This window comes from Copadichromis virginalis, linkage group LG7 (genome assembly GCF_057382275.1).
Source record: "Copadichromis virginalis isolate Kocher_CV1m ecotype Utaka linkage group LG7, C_Virginalis_male_GT1.1, whole genome shotgun sequence".
Classification (NCBI taxonomy): Eukaryota; Metazoa; Chordata; class Actinopteri; order Cichliformes; family Cichlidae; genus Copadichromis; species Copadichromis virginalis.
The window spans coordinates 42,787,174-42,809,097 of NC_140624.1; the positions used below are offsets into that span (position 1 = coordinate 42,787,174).

General features: G+C 39.4%; 1 protein-coding gene across 1 annotated transcript in view; it reads right to left on the bottom strand.

The window, feature by feature from the left end:
* Window positions 1–21,302, bottom strand: part of LOC146705698 (transmembrane protein 132C-like) — a 196,710-nt gene extending 175,408 nt beyond the window's left edge. The window contains exons 1-2 of the mRNA XM_085463479.1: window positions 20,908–21,302; window positions 20,272–20,463 (exon numbers count right to left, since the gene is read on the bottom strand). Coding sequence (XP_085319605.1) covers window positions 20,272–20,320 — 49 coding nt within the window. The 5' untranslated portion in view covers window positions 20,321–20,463; window positions 20,908–21,302. The remainder of the gene's footprint in view (window positions 1–20,271; window positions 20,464–20,907) is intronic.
* Window positions 21,303–21,924: the final 622 nt, after the last annotated feature.

Here is a 21,924-nt window from a genome sequence, read left to right on the forward strand (position 1 = left end):
AGGTTATTCAGCCGTAAATGTTTAACAGTTAAACTTACCTCTTACTGCATGATGTTAGTGTTGCATACTGCCTCACTAACATCATAATCAGCTAGCCGATCATTCCTCTGACAGCTGGAAAGATAAAGTGTTCCTTTTTTCCCCTATAAAATTGCAGTCGGGGGTGGTGTTGGTGCAGAGGAAGTTTGACAGCAGGAAAAACGGGGGCTCGTGATTGATGGCTACCTCTCTAATCTTTTTTTCTCACGATTAGATCCACTGTATTCTTTAAACAAGCTAACTTAAAACAGTCAGTCGCCCTGTCGATTCATTCATAGGCAAATTTCAGCAAAAACAGTTTAAACAAATAGAAACTGTGATGTAATGACTATTGCTCTGAATCCACAAAGTAAAGCTTTTTGCCTGTGAATCTGTTAATTTCACAATTAAATCCCATTCATCAAATTTTAATTCAAAACAATCAATTTGAGGATGAGTTAATTGCTTCTAAACTAAAAAGCATTCTGATTTTCTCAAAAAGAAAAGATCAATGAAGTGACCCACCTACAAAAATGGTATTCTGACTCTACACAGCTGATGTGGCCCAAAATACTGACTGTCTACCATAGTTCTTTGATCTCCTTTCTGACCCACTTAATTAACCAGCCAGACCCATTACAAAACTATGAGAGTGTTTAATATAGCAAAGTGAGCCATAAATTTAAAAGCAGCATGGTGCCATTTCTTAGCTTTGATGAGCAGACAAGACTTTGTAAGCATGCAGTGCTGCGCTGATAGAAAACCGGCCAGGAAATGTTAGGTCATCACAATCCTGTGATTGTAGTACCCGCCTTAAGTGGGTTCGGGGGGGGGGGATGGAGCACAAAAACATTTCTAAATGTAAATGCAATCCAGTGAGTTACCCATGGCATAATTTAATCATATCTACATATGAAAGAGCGTCTGTACGGCCTGTACGGCGTCATGATGGACGTGGTGGTATTTTGTTTTATAGGCTGGAGGAAATCCAACATAAGAATCTCAAGATAAAAGTTTACATCATGTTATCCAAGAACACACTTTAGAAGAGCGAGGAAACAGCAAACGGGTTTTGAAGTGTTTAATGAAAAACCTTCAAGTAATCAAAATGCAGTTTTTCAGTGCCACGATTCTTCAGAAAAGGTGATGCATATTTTGTTTTGGGGTTTTTTTACCTTCTCACATCTTTACTTGTAGCTTCAGCTCCTTCACTTGGTCCTGTTTTTTATGCTTCACTACCTTTTATTTTACCTTATAGAGGCAACATACCTGTCTCTAGAAGGGTTTGCCTCGATGGCATGCAGCATCTGCTTTAGATCATAAGCAATGCTCTGTTGCTTAGCACAGCTTTCTTTAATTTGTACGGCACACAGATGTCGAAGCAACTGTTGTTTGCGCCTTCTTTTGCCAAATAGAGCTAAAGGAAAGAAATCATCTACAAATGAACCTTCATAATGAGCTGCTGGACAAGGTATGCCATCTTCGAAGCAGGGCGCTACTTCCTGCCACAGCCTTGTAACAGTAACCAGGGGGCAGGACATCATAAGCTGTGTGCTAGTGTGGCAAGAGGCTAAAGAACAAACTGTACCCAGTCAGCTTTCTAATTAATCCTTTTTTCAGTGGTCGCATTCAACAAGCTTCAGCCATTGTTGCATGACTGTTTCATTCATTGACTGCCTGTCCTTCAACATGAATAAGAAGAGGTCAGAATCATAAACTGCGTAAAAGGCACAAGCTCTTGACAGCATTACTTCCTCAAATGCACCTGACTTTTCACTTTAACTGTCCTCTGAGACAATTCTTAACCATACCTTTCCATTTTAGTTCTTTTTATTTAAGATCCAGAACTAGAAAAAAGTTTGGACGCAATATGCGAGTGCGTTTGAAGTTTTGACCAGTGCTGTACTCTCTAGAGTTTGCTCAACCTTATAACTGCAGGTTGCAATAAGACACCTTTGAGGGGAGGAGATTCTAAAAATATACCTAATCAATACTGAAAACAATCACTGCAACCACAGTTGATGACTTATAACAGTCCTTCCACTTTAAACAACCTCTGCAATGTGATCTATACTGCATGTTTCACTGATATCTTTCTTTTTCACTGACGTCTGTCTTTTCGAACAGATTGTTTAAGCAAACTGACAAACGGTTGTTTAAACAAAGGCTACACATCTGCTGTTGCAGATAACCGTGTAGGACAGGCAGTCACTACATGGAAATCCTGATCCTACACAATACACGCCTAGTGTACAACATCTTCCTGCCAGGCTAACAATTGTATTGCGTACTGTGCTGAGTACTGAGTCTAAATGTATTTTAGGATTTCTCAACATTTTCTGGCTCCGGAGGATGCTTCTTTTCCCAAAAACATTCATGACACAAGCAATTAGACAGATGCCAAGTTGTCAGTCGAATCTTGGCTTGGCAAAATGTTACATTCGAGAAAACACAAAGGTTTCCACAAAGATTATAAAAGGATGATGATACACCTATTTTATATGGAATTATTTAAAGCAAAAGTCAACATCGGTCACTGAATCTCCCTGGAAACCATCAAGCAAAGAAAACCACAGGGGACTAAAACAGGGCAAGAAGCTAAAGAAAATTAAAGTGCAGATAGAAATCGCACCTCAGGCCCTCGGTGTTAAGACTTGAGCGGACCATGTCACTCCAGATATTTACCTCATCCGTTACCTTAAATAGAAGTGCCACGTGTCCTTCCACATCTTTGGAAAATGAGGAGTGCGCCTTTACTGTATTTATGGAGATTACACTAACTGACCGAAAGATTCCTGATTACCTGCTAGAAAATGCTGCCACCAAAGAGATCTAAGACTGGTACCAAGAGCCCACATAGGGCTCAGATACTCAGCTTCATACCCACAGTGAAACAAAGGGGATTTCACGTCTCTGAATCCTTCAGCTTTGGATACTTTTCTTCTCCCTCTGTATGGACATTTTAGGAATTGATTTATCCTCTATTACTGAAGCACTGTGCCCAGATCTGGCCCTGGGCATGCTCAGTGCAGCACTGTGTATCACTCTTGTGAAAAATGGGGACAAGACGACTAAATAAGAGGCATCATTAAATCACTGTTACGGCCTTGGATAGGGTGCAGGCACACGCTAAGCATAGATTAAAGCAATAGAAATGCACATTATGGCCTCTGATCAGATATGTAGGCTAATCTGATCAACCAATTTTCCAAAGCCCTCAAATCTGTTTGTTGACAAATGCTAGCACAGCATCCAGATGAGTCAGAGGCCTCAGAAAGAGATAACTTGGTCTATTTTTACTGAAGGCACACAGGAAGGAAATTGCAATATCAATGAAACAAGTTCTGTCTTCTTCACTTTGTCTGTCAATGGAGCCATTGCAGCCATACAGAGCAGGTGGTGGATTGGCTATTCCTCTTTGATTCTGGTGAGAATGTATGTTAGTTGGTCTGGTTACCTTTGGTAATTAAATTCTAAATTGAGTAAATTGGTAAAGGTAATGAATTCATGGAGGCGGCCTGGTGGATGCATGATGGACAAAGTGAAAACGTGGGTAAATGGTCTGAGCATGGATTACAGTACTAAAGCAAGATGTACAGATCCTGTAAGACAAGGACTCAACCCAGCAAACATCTGTGATAATTTTATAATGTCTATATGATATTTTCCTAATATTATAGTACCAAAGATGGCATATATTAAATAAACAGGTCGAATATTAAGGTGTCAGTGCATTGACAATAACTCTTTATTTATCTCTTCATTGAAGCTAATGCAGTGGTTTAGTATTTACCTGGTGTAAATTATTATTAACTTTTAATTCACAGAGCTAAATGACAGAACTGGCATTATCCTTGTGAATCATGTTAAAAAAAAGTTGAAGATGTAGTCAGCAGGCAGTCGTCTCTGCTTAGCATTAAGACTGACTTCAGGGTGAACAACCCAGTCGCATGGAAGCTCATGATATTGTCACAAAAAATCAGTGATTTTTAATGAAAGCAACTGTGATTAATGCAAATATTTTATGTACGTACCATTTATGCTGATAGTAGGGCGGGTATTGCCATGGCAACCAGAAAAAGTTTTAAAGCCAATTGTTGCATTTGAACCCAAACCATATTTTTTATTTCAGTTTGAATGCCTAACCTTGTACAATTATACACCTATCCAAGTAACATATTTGTAAATAATAACATATTACAAAGAATAATGTGTCCAACTCAAACGTGGGTCTCTGGTGTGATAGCCATCCTTACTTACATGATTACTTTTTTTTCTCTTCCCTTTGATCGGTACATATGAAAGGAACTGATGAATGTTGGAGTTCAAAAAAATTAAATAATGTGGACCAAAACAATGTTAGAAAATTCCCATCCAGCAACACAAATAAACAGATTAAAGCTTGTTACTATATCAGGAACTGCCGTGAGCCCAGGCTGGGGTAGAAGGTTAGCCTGTCTTTGTCTGAAATAGGCAACCTTTAGCACACTAAAGTTGTATTCCTGGTGGGTCCTGGTGGTTTAACAACCTGACAGTGATGAAGGCTGTACATATAACCCATGCAACGTGGGTTATTTGTTTCAAATAAGGCAGCAAGGGGCTCACTAGTAACTGGCTTCAAGATGTGCCATTTTTCCTGTTTCCAGTCCTGATCCTACCTTAATTAACTGCTTGCTGGAGCTTCTTATATAAAATAGACACACAAGAAAAAGATTAAAATTAAGAGTTATTTACCAAAATGCTGAACTTCATTTAATGTCTTCACCCCTGTTTTTTTTTTTTTCTGTTTTTTTTTTTTTTTTTGGGGGGGGGGGGGGGGGTGTCTTTTAATTATTTTTTCCTTGAAATGTTACAGTTGCACTCCTAACAGTCTTAAATATTCCAGTGCATTGAGGAAAATCACAAATCTTGCTTTTTAATCTTTCACTTTAATTTGCGCATGTTATTTCATGTGAGGAACAGAGAAAACATCAATGAAGCGGGAAAAGGCCACAGAGGATAAGAGGACTCAGAGTAAGATGTGAAGGTGGAGGTGGTGGGGAAATCTAGTAAGCAGGGAAAGGAGGGTTGAGCACAGGATGGATGAGGAGGACGAGAGGAAGAGAATACATGGGGGGATAAAATAAATAAGGGCCATATGTGCTTATAAACATATCTGATTATTGCAAATCAGATTCATTCTTTGGAAGGCTACACCGAAATTGGGAAGCAGACGTGTATGTCAGAGTTGCTATTACACACACACACGCACGCACGCACGCACGCACGCACGCACGCACACACACACACACACACACCGTTCTGCTCAAAAACAGATTTTTCTCATTTCATGATGGCATCTGCTCCACTGTTGCACAGACTGCAATTTTCTGACCTAATAGGGCCTACCAATTGGCCATCAGCACATTTAACGTTAACAAGGAATTAACCAATAACAGTTTTTAAGGCTGCTCACAATTCTGAGCCCAGGTCTGGCCCGAAGCCCACAAATCGATCAATATCTGTGTCTCATTCTTCTGGCCAATGTATCAGCCAGCCAAGTGAAACACAGATACACATAGATGCAGCTACTGAAATCCAAACCTTGGTACTATATAAAACTGTTTATGACCTTATACTTTGTTCCCGCACAAAGTAATACTGAAGAACCAGTATTATCTGGCTATCAGAAGTTACACGCACTAGTGCACATTTCTGATAATCTGAAGCAAATAGTACCCAATTATTAAGTCTGAAAAGTGCCAGACTATTTAAATCTATTCATCACTATGGTTGAAGTGTTCTGAGCTCCCCTTTGCTTACTGGATCAAACTATTAGCACTTATACAGATATAGGTTTGGGAAGATGGAAGTCCTATTGCTAATACATTTTTTTTATTGGATAGGGCTCTCAGTAATGTTTACCTCTCTTGAGGCAGTGTTGCTGAAAATTGGTAAGGGAATTGAGTCCCGGTTTGGGAATCACATTCCTAAAGGTGTGGAATAGTTTGCCCTTAGGTTTCAATTCTGTAGTGTCTATCAAGTTGGAAATTAAAATTTGCCTCCACTTCCTCTTTCTTTCTTTCTTTTTTTGTATTTTGTGTTTTTTGTGCTGAGGCTAAACTTTTCCAGTGGTTATTTTTCTGTCTCTTAACATTTAATGAACTGGGCGGTAAATTAAATAATGAGGATCAGCTCTTCACCGCAGACTGACACTCAGGTGAAGCAGCCAATAATGAGCATGAAAACGGGCAGCAGACAGACAAGAAGAAAGGAGACTTCGAAAGATGAACTGCGTTGGGACTTAAGAAGAAAAATCTTTTGACGTTGCCACACGTCCGCACTGTTTCCACACTAATAGAAGTAGAAGAAGAAGAAAAATAACACAGGGAATTGCTTACTTTTCTGACCTAGGCACGTAATACCCCCTCTTCCTCTACCTCCATATTTGCCGCATTGACACACACAAAAACTGGCAAAAATGATATAACCATCTTCAAGAATACAAGAAAAGAAAAAACGGTTATTGGCTTTCTCTGACAACTTATTGCACTACTCTTCTGGCAAGTGATGCAGTGTGAGGACATCTCAGTGGGGGGGATGAAACCCAGGTGACAGACTTGCAAGAGAGGAAAGCACGTACTGTACCTCCATTGTCTTATGGGACCAAAGCTGATGAAGTGAGATAAATATGTGATCTCTCGCTGTCAATCTGTCTTGCAGGAGGTGCCAAAAATGCTGTTAAAATTCTTTCAATGCTCCGAGTGGGTAGGTTCGTTCCCATTTCCTTCTGATTTACTGTGTGTGTGCCGAGTGTTCTGTTAGTTATGCTAATTGTCTCTAGACCTCCCGCAGAGTGCGATCTTTTCCTAGTTGGATGGCTGTGAAGTTGTTTGCCCAAGGAGATGAGGCTGTGTGTGCCTGTGTGTGTGTGTGTGTTTACAGTGCACAGCTACAATGTGTCACAAAATCTTTAATGATTCTGTGCACACGTGTCTGTGTGTGATTATGTGTGTCGAGGTGAATCAGCACAGATCTTCATGCTTTGGTTAGGCATGGTGTAATCCCAATCCTCCAAACACTAAGAGTGAAGAGGGGAAGCAGGGAAGCATTTCATCATTACGCTGTCATATATCGATTATTCTCCCTTTCATCTTTGCTGTGTTTCATCCTATTAGTAAAGAGAAACCTGTGGGAAAAGAGAGAAATTTTACATCCATTTTTTTCTTCAACGAATTTTCTGTGGAATTCTGGAAAAGGAGACGACAATGCTGCAAGAGTGGAGTTAATCACAGAGGAGTAAAATCCCTTTATGACATGTTTTCTGGAGCCTCAATTTTTAGAACTGCCAAAAAAGACTTTTTTAAAAATCATGTGACTTTGTTAAAATTAAAACCCCATCGACTTTTCCTTAAGTTGTTTTATTCTTGGGGTACATGGGATAAAAAAATATGGCCGATTCCGTCCAATACACATCAATGTAAAATGCTGCGCTCAACATTTGCAGCATGCCTGGTTGCCTAGCAATGCGTGTTGTTTACATTTTGATATATGCTATGACATAAGTGAGAGCTGCCTTTCCTCTCTTACTGATTTCTTTTTCTTTTGCATATTTGTCACACTGATTTCAGATTACCAAGCAAATTTTCATATCGCACAAAGATAACCCGAGTAACACAAGTTTTAAATTAAGATGTCATGTATTTGCGTGAAAATACCTGGCCCTATATCAAAAAGTAATTAAATCATGATTTAACTGTGATTAACCACACCCAGGCCTGATTACTGCCACGCTTGTTGCATTATTACATCTGGTGAAAAACTAACACAGCATTTCATACAAAGAACATCACACCAGCAGTCAAACATGGTGGCGGTAGTGTGATGGCCTGGATTTGCTTTGTTATTTAAGGACCTGGACAACTTGCCACCGTTGATGGAACCATGAATTCTGCTCTCCACCAGAAAATCCTGAAGGAGAATGTCACCAGTTTGTGTCCTGAAGCTCAAATGCACTTGGCTTATGCAGCAGAACAGTGATCCAAGACATAAACAAACAAACAAACAAGCAAACAAACAAAAAAAAACAGAATGGAGGCTTTCCAGTGACTTAATCAAAGTCCAGATTTAAATCAGATTGAGATGCGTTAGCATGAGCTTAAACACGCTGCTCATACTCAAACACCCCCCTCCCCCCATCCCCAATGTGGCTGAATTACAACAATTGTGCAAATTCCTCCACAGCGATGTGAAAGACTCATTGCCAATTACTGCAAAAAGCTTGATTGCATTTCTTATCACCAAGGGTAGCGCAACCAAATATTCAGGTTAGGGGGTAATTACCTTTTCAGACAGGGCCAGGTGGGTTTAAATGGCTTTTTCTCCTTAATGAATGAAATCATCATTTAGAAACTGCATCTTGTATTTGTTTGTGTTATCTTCACCTTTAATGTTAAAACTTATTTGATGGTCTAAAACTCATTGGAAGTGTTTAGGGCCTGAGGAACAAAGCTGAGAAGGGCATCAGACTGATGGGGTTCAGCAGTGGTGAGACTGCAGGTGAAGTGTCAAAAATATATGGGACGATCAGTGTGTGGGCTTATTGTTCCATCAGCATCAGCAAAAAGAAGAGCAAAATTCATAACGTGCAAAGAACTAACTGAAATTAAGTGTTGAAAACAATAGGCAGTGTCCACTGCAGCTATCGTCTGTACTTTTCGTATTACATTTTCTGATCTTTGATCATTTTTTGTGTTTGTGATGAACTCTGCTGTCGCTCCCCTCCCCATTCCAGCCCACTTGTAAACAAATCAGCATTCGGCCAACGCACAGCATCATTCACACTGAGCACCATATAGGTGGGATTTTGGAGGACTACATGAGAGAAATAGGCAAATGCCTCTGCAAACAGACACAACCGCAGTGGCATAAATTAAACATCTGGCAGAGCAGTGTGCACGGTGGATGAGAGAGCGGCTGCAGAAGTGGAGGCAGACGTGGGCAAGATAGTAAACTTTGACTGTTTTACTATTACAATAATTAATTCATTAAAATTTTTTTTATTTTATTCTAGCCAACTGTGAGGTCAAATTTAAAATGTAGGCAATGACCCGTTCAATCTGTTTAACAGCGGGCCCTCGGTTTTTCATTTCTTCTTTATTGCGTAATGAAAACAACACATTATCCAAAATTCATTTTTTAACAGTTCCATAATGATCTTCTACAATAATTAAATTACTTATATGTAATATTAAGTAATGTGTTAGTTGTAATTAGTAGATTCTAAAATATAGTTTACCACTTACCATCTGCAAATAATTAAGCTAAATTATTTATAAAACTTTGCACCTACAATGTAACCTTAAAAAACTGTTTTGTCAAATCCTATTCCTAATTCCCAAAATATATTGCTTAAGAAAAACACTTTTTCTGCTATTTCTGCTGTTGTTGCAGGATAGGGTCAGGCAAGACTGAGCATCACGTCAGGAGAACAACACAATTCTCTGTCATTACTGTACAAGTTCTAATGAGAAAATGCAACTAAATGAGCAATTACAGTGGACACAAGTCTGGAAAAACAAGAGTCACCAATATTCCTGTAGCTTTAATTCTCAGCACAGAGAAATGTGATGGAAAGTCACTGTACTGTAAAGTCACCATGCAACAGCAAAGCCAATTCTCGTCAATCACTTAGCATGCACAGCTAATGATATTAGCTAATGCCTTTAGCTAACTAAAGGGGAAAAAAAGTCAATATCAATTTCAATTACAGCATCCTTAGCCTGATGCTGTTATAACTTTCTTTTCTTAAGCAGCAGCTATAGTTACTATAAATGTGTCAAAATCTTATACAGCATGCGCCACATGACAAGAACAACCTAAATATGATGTTACTAAAACCCCTTAAATGAAAAGTCATTCATTGCCTAATACAGACCTTCCCAAAGTGTGGGGCCCATGGCAGGGGGGGGCCCCCTGCCATGGGCCCCACACGCGGGATGAAAAGGGGGAAAAACAAAACAAAACGCTTGAACACTGCTAGCCCGGGCGCCCACACAAACGCAAAGCAGGAGATGAAGCATCGCTGAATATGTTTCCAAACCAACTTCATTCTAAGCCAAAGACTAGAAAATATGGTGAAGCATATCTGCCCTTTGGTTTCACCTGCACAAGTGCCGAGGTAGGTCTCCCCTGCAGAATTGCTTTTCCCTTTGTCGGGAGCACCGCTGGGCTGTTTAAACAGTATCCCACATTGTTGATTTTTAGTTCACAAACACTTGTTGTAATGACTAACTACTCCTGACATTTTGGAGATGTTAGCTCTTTATACAGCAAAGTTACAGTGGGATACAAATAATATCAGGCTGATCCTGCCACAATTTATTCCCCCGGTTCAAATCACGGACAAACAGTATCCCGTGATGCCTCTGCCTTTGTAAATGGAGGGACAGTAACTGCGTGTGTATATATAAGCATGTAAAACCTGAAGATAGTCAGATTAACAGTATTTTGTCTCTATCTGCCATTCTGCAGTGGGGGGGCGCGAACATTTTTCTTGTAAAACAAAGGGGGGCCTAGCAAAAACAGTTTGGGAACCACTGGCCTAATAGATGGTGTCAAAACTGTCAAAGTTGGTTTTCCACAGGTTATAATTTAATCTATGTTCTGATTAATATTTACCTTACAGTCTATGTAACACATATCTTCAATTCATAACTAAGAAAATATACAAGCATTGCATTAAACCCTGAATTGTTGTTTTTAATAAGTTTGGGGACAAGTTTTATACGTTTCTATGACAGAATATGAGAGCTCAGGTCACCTAGAGTGCAAAACCAGGAGACATAAACTGGGGTGGTACACTGCCGCCTCACAGCAATAAGCTCCTGTGTTTGAGTCCAGCCATAAAGGTTAAAGCAATGCAATTAAATTCATGAAACTCAGGTTTGAAAACATTTTTTCTTCTTGGTCAGCACGTGTTATTCAGCAATAAAAAGACATGTTAACAGCATGCTCAGGTACTCTGTGCAAACGATGACAGCGCCATATATTTTCCTGCAGGCCATCACTGTTAGCACATTATTCGACAAAAGAAAGGATGAGAGTAATCCCCCCATGCTCTTCAGACACAGACTCCAGTGATGAAAAGGAGGAAATCATTTTCAGGCAGCACTGCGATGGAGCCGGCAAGTGAGGATAGTTCTACAGAGGAGTGTTATGATGAGGAGGAGGAGGGGAAAAAGTTCAAAAAAAGCCAAGGGATTTAGGTTACAGTAGGCATATACTTTGATAGAAATAAGTGAATTATTTGTTAGCATGTAAGATGTGAAGAAAACAAGGAAAAACAAGAATTTCGATAAAGAGAACATTAAAGTGTCTATGATCAGGAGATGGCCATCAAAACAGCCTAAATAAGCAATAAATATAATGTGTGGAAATGTTGGGTAAAATGGTAAACAATAATTTGCCTGTAATGCATAGAAACATTGTTTGGACCACACAATTTTTTAACAGTTAAAGAGTAGATGTGTTTTTTTATAATTAGGTTTACACATGCACTTTTTTTAGATTTGGGAGCTTTGCTCTACCATTGAAACATGTAACTATAGTTTTGGATAGAATGCTACATACTTTATTATGCAACCATAATACATTTTTTAAACTATCATAAGCAAAGGAGCCATCTATTTTCTTCTAGGCTTGGGCCTGTCTTAGAGCAAAAAGTGGGGTACACCCTGAACAAGTCACCAGCCAGTCACAGGGCTATCACGGAGACACATTCACACCTGCGGCCAATTTAGAATCACCAGTTGACCTTGTGAAGCATTTCTTTGGACCGTGGGAGGAATCCAGAGACCTAAAGAGAGCCCACACAGGCAGAGAAAGAACTTTAAAATCTCACACAGAAAGACACCGGCCAGCAGATGGATTCATATCCAGGACCACAAGACTTCAGAATTTGAAGATTTGACTCTGATGATTATTCAGTCCTGCACTTTGGATGTCCCTGTGAACCCTATGACTTGCATGTGGTACAAAATCTTAGGACCTTCTATTCTGGAAAAATCATTGCAAGTGAATATTCAGTTGTGTTTCTTACAAAATGTCAGCCTATTCTAGAGCATCAGATACTGCCAATCTGTCATAGTTGCTGCAGGGACATACACAAGGTATTCCTGGATATCTGTACTTTAAGAGTGACTGTTCAATGTGCACCTTTTCCTAAACCTAACCAAGAAGTTTTGGCACCCAAAACTAACCATTCAGTGAGCGAAGGTAAAGTAAACAGAGCACAAACTGAATTCAAACTTGTCATTTGTGATATTTTTGAATAATTTTCCTCGTAAAAATATTTGTATATTGTGCCATGGTGCAATGTGACAGGCAGAAAACACAAGGGGGAAATAACACACAAAAAAACTAAGTTTAAAAACTCAAAAGTTTTCCTAGAAACTGGCAGAGGTTAAAACAAAGCTAAAGGAAGGTTAAGATTTGCATTTATCTGAACATCGTGACCCAAAATGTACGTCGATGAAAGCAAAGCAAAAGCAATGCAGCTTAAGTGTTATAGTATGGTTAATCATTTATATCATAATTTACTACTTTCCCATTAGAGTAGCACTGGCGCACATTTACATGTTTACTTGGTCCCACCCATTCTGCAACACCAGAAAAACAACCCCAATCATACAGCCTAAGTCATAAAAAAATATTTTTCAGCAGCAGGAAGAACAAGAAGTCCTGGAACAGATGGTGTGGCCCCCACAGAGCCCTGATCTCAACATCACTGAGTCTGTCTGGGCTTACATGAGGAGATGGAAGCAACTGAGCGACAGCCTAAATCCACAGACGAACTGTGACAAGTCCTCTACGATGTCGGGAACAGCCTACCTGCCAAGTACCGTAAAAAGATTGTGCATAAGCATACCTTAGCAAAGAGTGGTCATAAACTGTTTTTTTTTTTACTTTTTACTGCACCGGTTATGTTTAGAGCTAAAAAAATAAAATAATAAAAACTAAAAAAATTCCATCTTTTCATGATAAAAATATGCAACAAGCCTTTACCATACTTCTCATCTTGTGACTAGCCTCCCTGTGCTGTAATCCATATAAAACTTATATCATGACTTATGGCTCCCTCCTGTAGCATTCCTTTCTGCTGCTCTCTGAAGGATTCGTATAAAATTCAATTTGCTTTATTCGAGACAATGGTGCGCAGAAGCTTTTTGAAGCATACAAATTTGATTGGTTTGTCTTACAATTTGTTCTCAACATAACTCTACATCTCTTTTCATTTTATGACTTTTGTCTCTGTGTTATGATCCATACAAAATGACATATGGCTCCCTGGTGTAACATTTCCTGCTGCTCCTCTCTGGAGCCTCGTGTAACTACAGTGCCACGCAGGATAACCCAAGCTTCATCCATCAACTTACAATGCAACATTTCATTCACTGTACTTTTTCTTTTTTTAAATGGATTTATCAAATTATTAATAACTATGTTTCTCCTTTGACTTATAGCTTTAGAAACAATGCAGTATGTCTTTTATCAGTGTGGTAAATGTTGACTTTGCCCCAGGAAAGACCCTCAATAAGACTCGCTCAATATTTTCCTTCCTGGACAAAACCCTTCAGTAAAAAGTACCTACGTTTTTGTTTTATGGTTATCGCCATTATAGCACTTAGAACCCATTAGAGGGAAAACAGGAGAAAACGGAGAAGAAAAGACGAGAGGTTATTTTATATAAGACTTTTCGACAAAGTCAGCTAATTCCACAGGCCTCTGCTGTTTCTTTAAGTAAAATCACTGCCCAGAACCACACATCCCTGCCAACTCCCTCCCAGAATTAATCCAGGAGATGTTAAGAGCCAACAAGTAATATCCCATGAGACTTTACTATCCTGGAGGTAGTTGCCAGTTTAGATTTCACAGCCTTAATGTGTGTGCAGGGTCACTTTGGGCTCTTCCTCTCTCACTTTCTTTCACAGTGGCATGAGATAATCAGTTTTAACTCAGCTTTTGGCCTGTTTCTAAAAACACCCCATAGAATGACTTTAATCCCTGTCAAATACACTTTGGCATCTAAAAGTGGCGAAGACACTGTTTGCTTAAATCAGCTGATGTCAGTACGAGTTTTAATTTGCGATTTCAAAATCGTGGAAAAGTTACAGGAAAACATAATATACAGACGTTGACTGAGCAAGTCGGCGCGGGCGCTGTAAAAGCATTACCTCTGACGTGAAGATAAAAATTTATCAGGGTAACAAAAACGCATCCGTGAAATTTGACGCAGCAGGCAACAGCAACTGATGCTTGAACGTCACCAAACTCTAATTATGCTATCACAACAACTGTCAATGAAGCTGAACTGACTAAAATTCCTGATGGAATATATTGTGACAACAGCATCAAAACTCACTGAGCTACAGAATGTGGAGATAATCTCTTGCCTCTGGGGGCACATGTAGAGTTTCTTAATGGGGCTTTTGAACTTTACATACAAAGGATCACCTTTCAAACATAAACCTTCCACTTTTTATAACCTTTTATAGGAGTACAGAGGTTATGTTTGCCCAAGAACCATTTTTAAGCTTTTATAGGGGTTCCAGCCTGTTGCCAAACTAGAAGGCAAAAAAAGGAACATGAAGTCACCAGCACTTTGTTAGGAACACCTGTTTATCAAAGCGGATCTCGTTAACCCCAATTTCTAATTAGCCAATCACATGGCTGCAACTCAAAGCATTTATCCATGTAAACATTGTCTTGAGGACCTGCTTAAGTTCAAACTGAGCATCAGAATGTGGAAGAAGGTGTGGCATGGTTATTGCCACCAGCTGAATATTTCAGAAACTGATTATTTCCTCAGAGAAGTTTTCTCTGCCTGTTTCGCTCTCTCCTTCGAGCCAATAGGAAGGAAACGGTATCTTAAATAACCAGTCATTACAACCAAAGTTTGTGGACGATTATCTGTCAGTGCACAACACGTCAAAACTTGAAGCAGATGGGCTACAGCAGCAGAAAATCACACCAGGTGCCACCAGATGAAAAAATGTTGCCTGGTATAATGAGCATCGATTTCTCCTGCAATATTCAGAGAGTAGTAGTTTGGTGTAAACAGCATGAAAGCAGTTATCCATTGTGCTTTTTATCAATGCTTCAGCTCGGTGGTGGTGTGGGAGATATTTTCTGGGCACAGTCTGGATCCCTGAGTACCATTTATGCTAACCATGTCTTTTATGACCACAGTGTCAACATGTCACAAAGCTCAAGTCATCTCAAACTGGATTCTTGAAAATGAAAAATAGTACATGATACTCCAATGGCCTCCGAAGTCACCAGATCTCAACAGAGCACCATTGGGATTTGGTGGAACAGGAGTTTGTCATCGTGGATGTTAAGCAAACAAATCTGCAGCAACTGTGTGATGCTATCACATCAATATGTGCCAAAATGGCTGAAGGATGTTTCCAGCAACCTTGTTGAATCTATGCCATAAAAAATTAAGGTGGTTCTGAAAGCAAGGGCAAACTGTACCTAACAAAGAGACGAGTGAGTTTAATATTTATGTACAACAACTTTTTCCAAATAGTTGGGATACTCAGTAAAATATAAATAAAGCAGATAAAGACATCAAGTGTTGAAAACACTTTTTTGTGTGTGTTTTATTTGAAAAATATATGATACATACATTTTAAATCTGATGCACTTGTTCCAAAACAGCTCTGTTTGAAAACCGCAGAAACCAATGAACCCAGTGCTTCCTGTTGTTACTCGTTATAAAATTTTAGCTTTCTTTGTTAAATTTTTCATTCCACAGTGGATTAAATGTTTTCAGTGGATTATATTTATGGTATTTAGCACTCGTCCCCTTGATAAAGTCTTCAAGACCGCCCCTGAAAAGGACAAACATCTATATATCATTCAGCATTAATGGAACCTAAGTTACCCACTAATACACCCCTGTAGCATCATATTATTATTGAACAAGCCAATGATTGCTCTCCTCTTCAGCTCAAAGAACGTGTCATCCACGATTTCCAGAAAGAAATCAGAAAGAGCATCTCAATTAAGCTCATAAAAATAAAAAAGGCCAGGAAAAGTTAGCGGTATTCCAAGATTTTTTTTGCATATTTTTTCTTGTACGGTAATAACGTAACTTGCATTCCCATAGCAACAAACTGAAATTGTTTCTTAACCCTTTAAGACCTACCATAGAACCAAGTCCGCCAGAGCTTATATTATATTTTTACATGGTGTGGTGCCATTTTTGGGAGCATTTCAAGTTGCTATACATCAATACAACCATTACAGCCTAGATTTTAATAATATGTCTGCATTAAGTGCATAGTAATTACATAAATTGCAAAAAAGTGCAATAAACTACAAAAAAATTGAAAATCGTTTTTGTTTTTTTAACATATATTTCTAGTTAGAGAACTTTAAGAGGCTTATCCCTCAAAACTGTAAATACAAAATGTTGCACAAACTAGTTTCCCACCACAGGAAATTTATTTTGAGTGTCTTCATAGTTTTATTTTTGAAATACACCAATTTGTATATACTGCAGGAAAAACGAAAATAAATATTACAGTGCAAATTTGCAAAAAAACAGCATATGGATCAAAATAAACTATTTCCAGCAGTGCAATATTAGTTCTAAGCATCCCAGAAACAACACAGAAAGTCATAAAGTCAAACATAACCTTTAAAAACACCAGTATAGGCCCATGATACCCTGATGGTAAAAAACTACATTTCCGCGAAAATGACGTCACTTCTGGTTTCGGGCAGGTCATGGCGGACGTGCGATAGTTCGCGCTGACGTTGCAGGAAGTGTTATGAACAGCTGATCGGAGCGGCAAAGCGTGTTTCTGGAATATCATGTTTTTGTTGCTGCAAGTGCTTTTTATGCAGTTTTTGCAAAGCTATATGTGGAAGGAAACTGTGACCTAGGACAAGCTGGTGGCATAAGAAGTAAGTACAACTCCTCTGGTTTCATATGCAAAAAAAATTATTGCGCTAGCTCACGTGGTTGCAGTGCTACTGGGATTTAAAAGTAGTTGCGCAAAACAGAGCGTGCCCGCTCTGACCGGTTTTAAAGGGTTACAGACCTCCTGAGACCACTCAGTGATTTTGGAGCCCAGAGATCACGGCCACTCAATATTGGTTTTTAGCCTTGTCCCCTGTGTACAGAGATTTCTACATTTTTTCTCAAATATTTTAATAACATTATCTACTACAGAGCCCCCCACATGCTCTATTTACATTGAGAACTGTTGCACTTAAATATGTGAACAATTTCTATGTCATTTTTTTAAATTCTGAACAATTCAGACTGAGCTTCCCTGTATCATCTCAGAGATGCAAGAAAGACTTCTATTTTTATTAGCTGGAAGCAGCTATCAGTCCCTACCTTAATCAAACATTTCTAATCCTTATGACTAACTTGACTGTTGTGTTTTGACTATTCTGTTTGTTGCCATGGACAAATAATGCTGAAAGAAAGCATGTAACATTTTCAAAGAGGATGATCTTTACTGAATCATATAATTTTAACATTGTTGTTTGATGATAGACTGGAATAGACTTAAATAAACTGTGTTTACACTGGCATTATGTACTTTATATGAGTAAATCAACTCTACTGTTATTGTTTCAACACAATATTGCGTGTGTGTTTGTGTGTGCGCTCATGTTTATACATCTTTGTGAGGAACAAAATTTCGACTGTTACAATACTTGAGGGAACCAACGGCCCCTTATGTGGCCCAAATTCCAGGCCTCACAAATTCGAAGCATTTTTGAGGCTCAAAATGTGGAGGGTTAGGGTTAGGTATTCAGTTCTGATGGTTAGGGTTAGGGTAAGTGGCTAGGGAAAGCATTATGTCAATTAGATGTCCTCGCTAAGATATAAAAGGCAAGTGTGTGTGTGTGTGTGTGTTTAAGTGAGAGCACAAGTGAGCTATTATTAAATTAATGCTGAATGAGTGTTTTGGTTTTGTAACTTTTCAACTGTCCATATACATACAAAGAGCAGGCAAACTTCAAGTGAGAATCCTCCCACGTTTAGTACAGTGCCCTTTATGCCAGGCACTTAGGTATCTTTTTAGTGCTATGATGAGTAAGTGATAATAAAAACTGTACATTGTGCAAATAAGGCAATTTAAATGGCAGTGCCATATGACAAAGTGAAGGAAAAAAAACATCCCTGTAAAGGTAATTTTTCACCCCAATACTTTTTTCTGTTTGACAAAGAGCTCCAATCTGCAAAAAGTGCCAGCACCACATCCTACTGCATGCCAGGCTGTAGATATTTCCAAATGTCCTGATGGCTACTCTGACAGTATGTGAGTGTGTGTAGGTATGCTCTACAGTATGTGCCTGTCAGTGTGCTCGCCTCGCAGAGACATCCTCTGGGTGAAAGCAATCAGGTGGCTGGAGACATAATATCCTCAGAGACTGTGAACAGCAGGAGGTTGACTGACAGGACAGGATCTCTTTTTTCTTCTTCCTTTCCACTTTCACCTGAAGAGGCTGACCAAACTGATGAGAAATGGATCAATCTTTGGATACCTTCATATTTTGGAGTGGCTTTCAGCTTGTGAGGAGAATCACTTCCCTCAAGAAAATTTTTTTTTCCCCCAAAACAATTTTCAGTAAAACGAAAAACTTTTTTTTTTCTAATCAGGAATTCACAGAGGGCATCATCACTAGAAAGGAGTCCATTAGAGCAAATGAGGAAAGTCGTTACATGATCACAGAGATTTGTTAAAGCAAATTCACAGTTTAACCAGCATCAAAAAACACACAGCTCTGGTAGGTTCAGCAAAAAAGCAGCTTTGATACAGTATATCTGAGAGATATTTACAGCAAGAGTTTAGGTCACATTATGAATATTTATCACTATTTGCACTTCTAAGTTATATTTCTTCTCCTAAAAGAATATAAATGCCTCTGCTTATGTCTTTTGTATTCCAGGAAAGATGTGATTTGCCTTGGTTTAAAACTGGAAACAGAAAGATTTGACTCGTTCTGAAGGTGACAGAAAACCAGGAAGACTCAGTAACATGTTTTAACCTGCTGTCTGCTTTCAGCTGCTTCCTTCAGGGGTCGCCACAGTAGATTATCTTCCTCCATCTCACTCCATCCCTTGCATCCTCCTCTGTCACATCAACCCTTTGCATGTCCACCTTCAGTGCATTCCTCTCTGTGGTCTTCCTCTTTTCCACCTGCCTTCTTCACTAATGTCCACTATCCCTCCTCTGCACATGTCCAGACCATCTCACCCTTGCCTCCTTTAACTTTGTCTCCAATACTGTAGCCTACTTTAACTTTTACTAAAAACTAGCTATGCCCAACAACTTAAAGTGACTCTTTAAGCATTACATACTATTAAAAGTTAAACGTAACCTAATTTACCTGAATATAGTCTTTGGATACATTGTGTATTTATGCAAATGAATGCTTTGGATAATGAGGTTAAATTACTAGTGTATTATTTTTAAGTTTGTGTGTTAATGAATCCAACTTTAAGCTGTCTGCGTTCAAAAATCTGCACATAAATTTACACATAAATACAGAGTAAGTGTTTTGTATTTGAGGCTAGAGATGATTTCTACCTATAGCAAAGTAAGAGAGGATGTTCAACATAGAGCTTCAAATAGCATTTAAACACTCTGGATTAAACTGATTTTCCCTGGATTGGCATTTTAAATCGAATTTCTCCACAAGCCTGTGCAATTTTTAAAGTCACACAAAGCTTCATCTCACAGTAAAATGCATACACTTAGGCATCCTGAACACAATGGCTGTCGCTCACAAGTACACATTTACCCTCATATATTATTTTTTCCAAGAGCAGAGCAGCTCAAACTTAATGAAAAGATGCATCTCTTCTGCTTTGCTGGGTTGTGTCTGCAGCCTGTTGTTATTCCTGGTGCTCTGCAGTGCCACACTCACACACTGCATCCTGCTCCAACAACCAAACCCACACTCTCTCTAGGCAACTGTCATCGTTCATTCATGTTAATATTACACGTCATTTTGTATTCTGCCACAACAGCTTACAGCTAATTATATGTCTCATAAATTATATATGTCCTGCTGGCTGAAAGGACATCATTTGCATTTCATTAGGTGAATGAAATCACTCAGCAAAGGTTGATGTATTTATAGTGTCTCTTATTTCATGACCATTAACTTTCATTTCCATAAATCTTGTGCAGATGTATGAACACAAGTGCTCACTGTGGTTTCGCATGGGGGTCGTACCTGTGCACAGGAGAAGCGCGGTGAGTCCCATCCACCGGAGCGGCCCCATGTCTCTCCTCGGACTCGTGGTAATTCGGTGGAAGCCGGATGGATAGCTCCCTCAGCAGAAAGCAGCACAACTTTGCACACAATTTATCCCCTCTGAGCAGTTCTCCATTTAAAGCAAAACTGTTGTATTCCGTCCGAAACCACCTGCCATCACAGACATGAACACAGAGCGTCACCCCAGTGAAACACAGAGCATGTAGAGGGCAAACAGCAGGGAAGTAAAGTCCGCATTTTTCGTTTTCACTCCCAAAATGGAGAATTTATATTAATCAACTTCTTTTTTCTTTCAGCTTAAGGTTTTTTTTTTTCACCCACAGGACAAAACAGGTGCTTTGGGACGCGTGAAAACAAACCGTCTGTCACAAATCGCACCCAGCACCCAAAGGATGCTCAATATTTGGCAGACCTCTGCTGAATTTGTGCCATAATTTTAACAGCTTAGAGTCTCACTATCTTTCTAGAAAATAAACACGTTTTTTTTCAACAACTGTCGAGTGGGAGGCAGCGAATAAAGCAACGCAAACGTCAATCAAAGGAAATAAGAACAAGTGTGTGAAAGTGTTGCGGTGTTTCTCTGTGGCTTCTTACCATTTCTCTTATTGCACAAGATCCGGGCGCCGCGGTCTCATCCAATGTTGGCATGTGGTTTGAAATTCGAGCGGCTTTTCCTTAACAGGCTGCAATTTGTACATATATATAAATGTTTTCCCTAAATCAACGAGGTCAGCAAAAAAAACAATCCTCGAAAAAAAAATCCAAACACTTTGTAAGACATTCTGTTTTCTTCTTGTTGTATTTCACATAGTGGTGGATTTACAACGGTCCAGATCGCCTTTGTAGTTCACGCGGAGGGCTAAGTGTCGTACAGGACTTGTATTATCTCACAAATAGTCCTGCAACTTTGCGCACGGCGAAGACGCGTGCACAGATGACAGCGAGCGCGGGAGAAAGGCGGTGGTGAAGCGGATCCTGTTGCCGCTCTGTAGCCTGTAGTTGTGGACCGGAGAGTGTTGGTGCAGAAACTGAGGGGGTGGAGGTGGAATGGGACGCGCACTCCTGGCTGAATTGGCAAATTAGAGGGTTTGCGGGAGTCACGTCAGCAAGTATAGTCCCATCAGTTTTCTAAAGCTCAGATCACGAGACGACTGCGCTTTCTGTCCCACATCGTTGGAAATAAAGATAATAGTAATCATAATAAATAAAGTTGGCACATTAGAAAGGAGCTTGGCACCTCACGATGCAGGGTAATTACGCTGTTGGTTCGGGGGCGAAAATGAACATATACACGTGACTCACGGCGGAATAGACACTAATTAGAGTTGTCCCAGTGGGGAATGGAGATAGGAATTATTTAACACTGTTTGGAATAAACCGATTTTTACATGAAAAGCTCAATGTCATGTGCACTGCCTTGCAGGAAAAGACAGCTTGAGGCACGCGTTTACGTTTAAAGCATTTTATTAAAAATAAAAAATCAGGTTCAGCTGGTTAATTATGGCAAAACATAATTTCCCATTTCTCCGCTCGTGCCTGTCAAGTTGGCTGGACAGCGAATGTACACTTGGCGAAGAGAGAGTGGAGCACTGCAACCTGTTGTGCCACAGG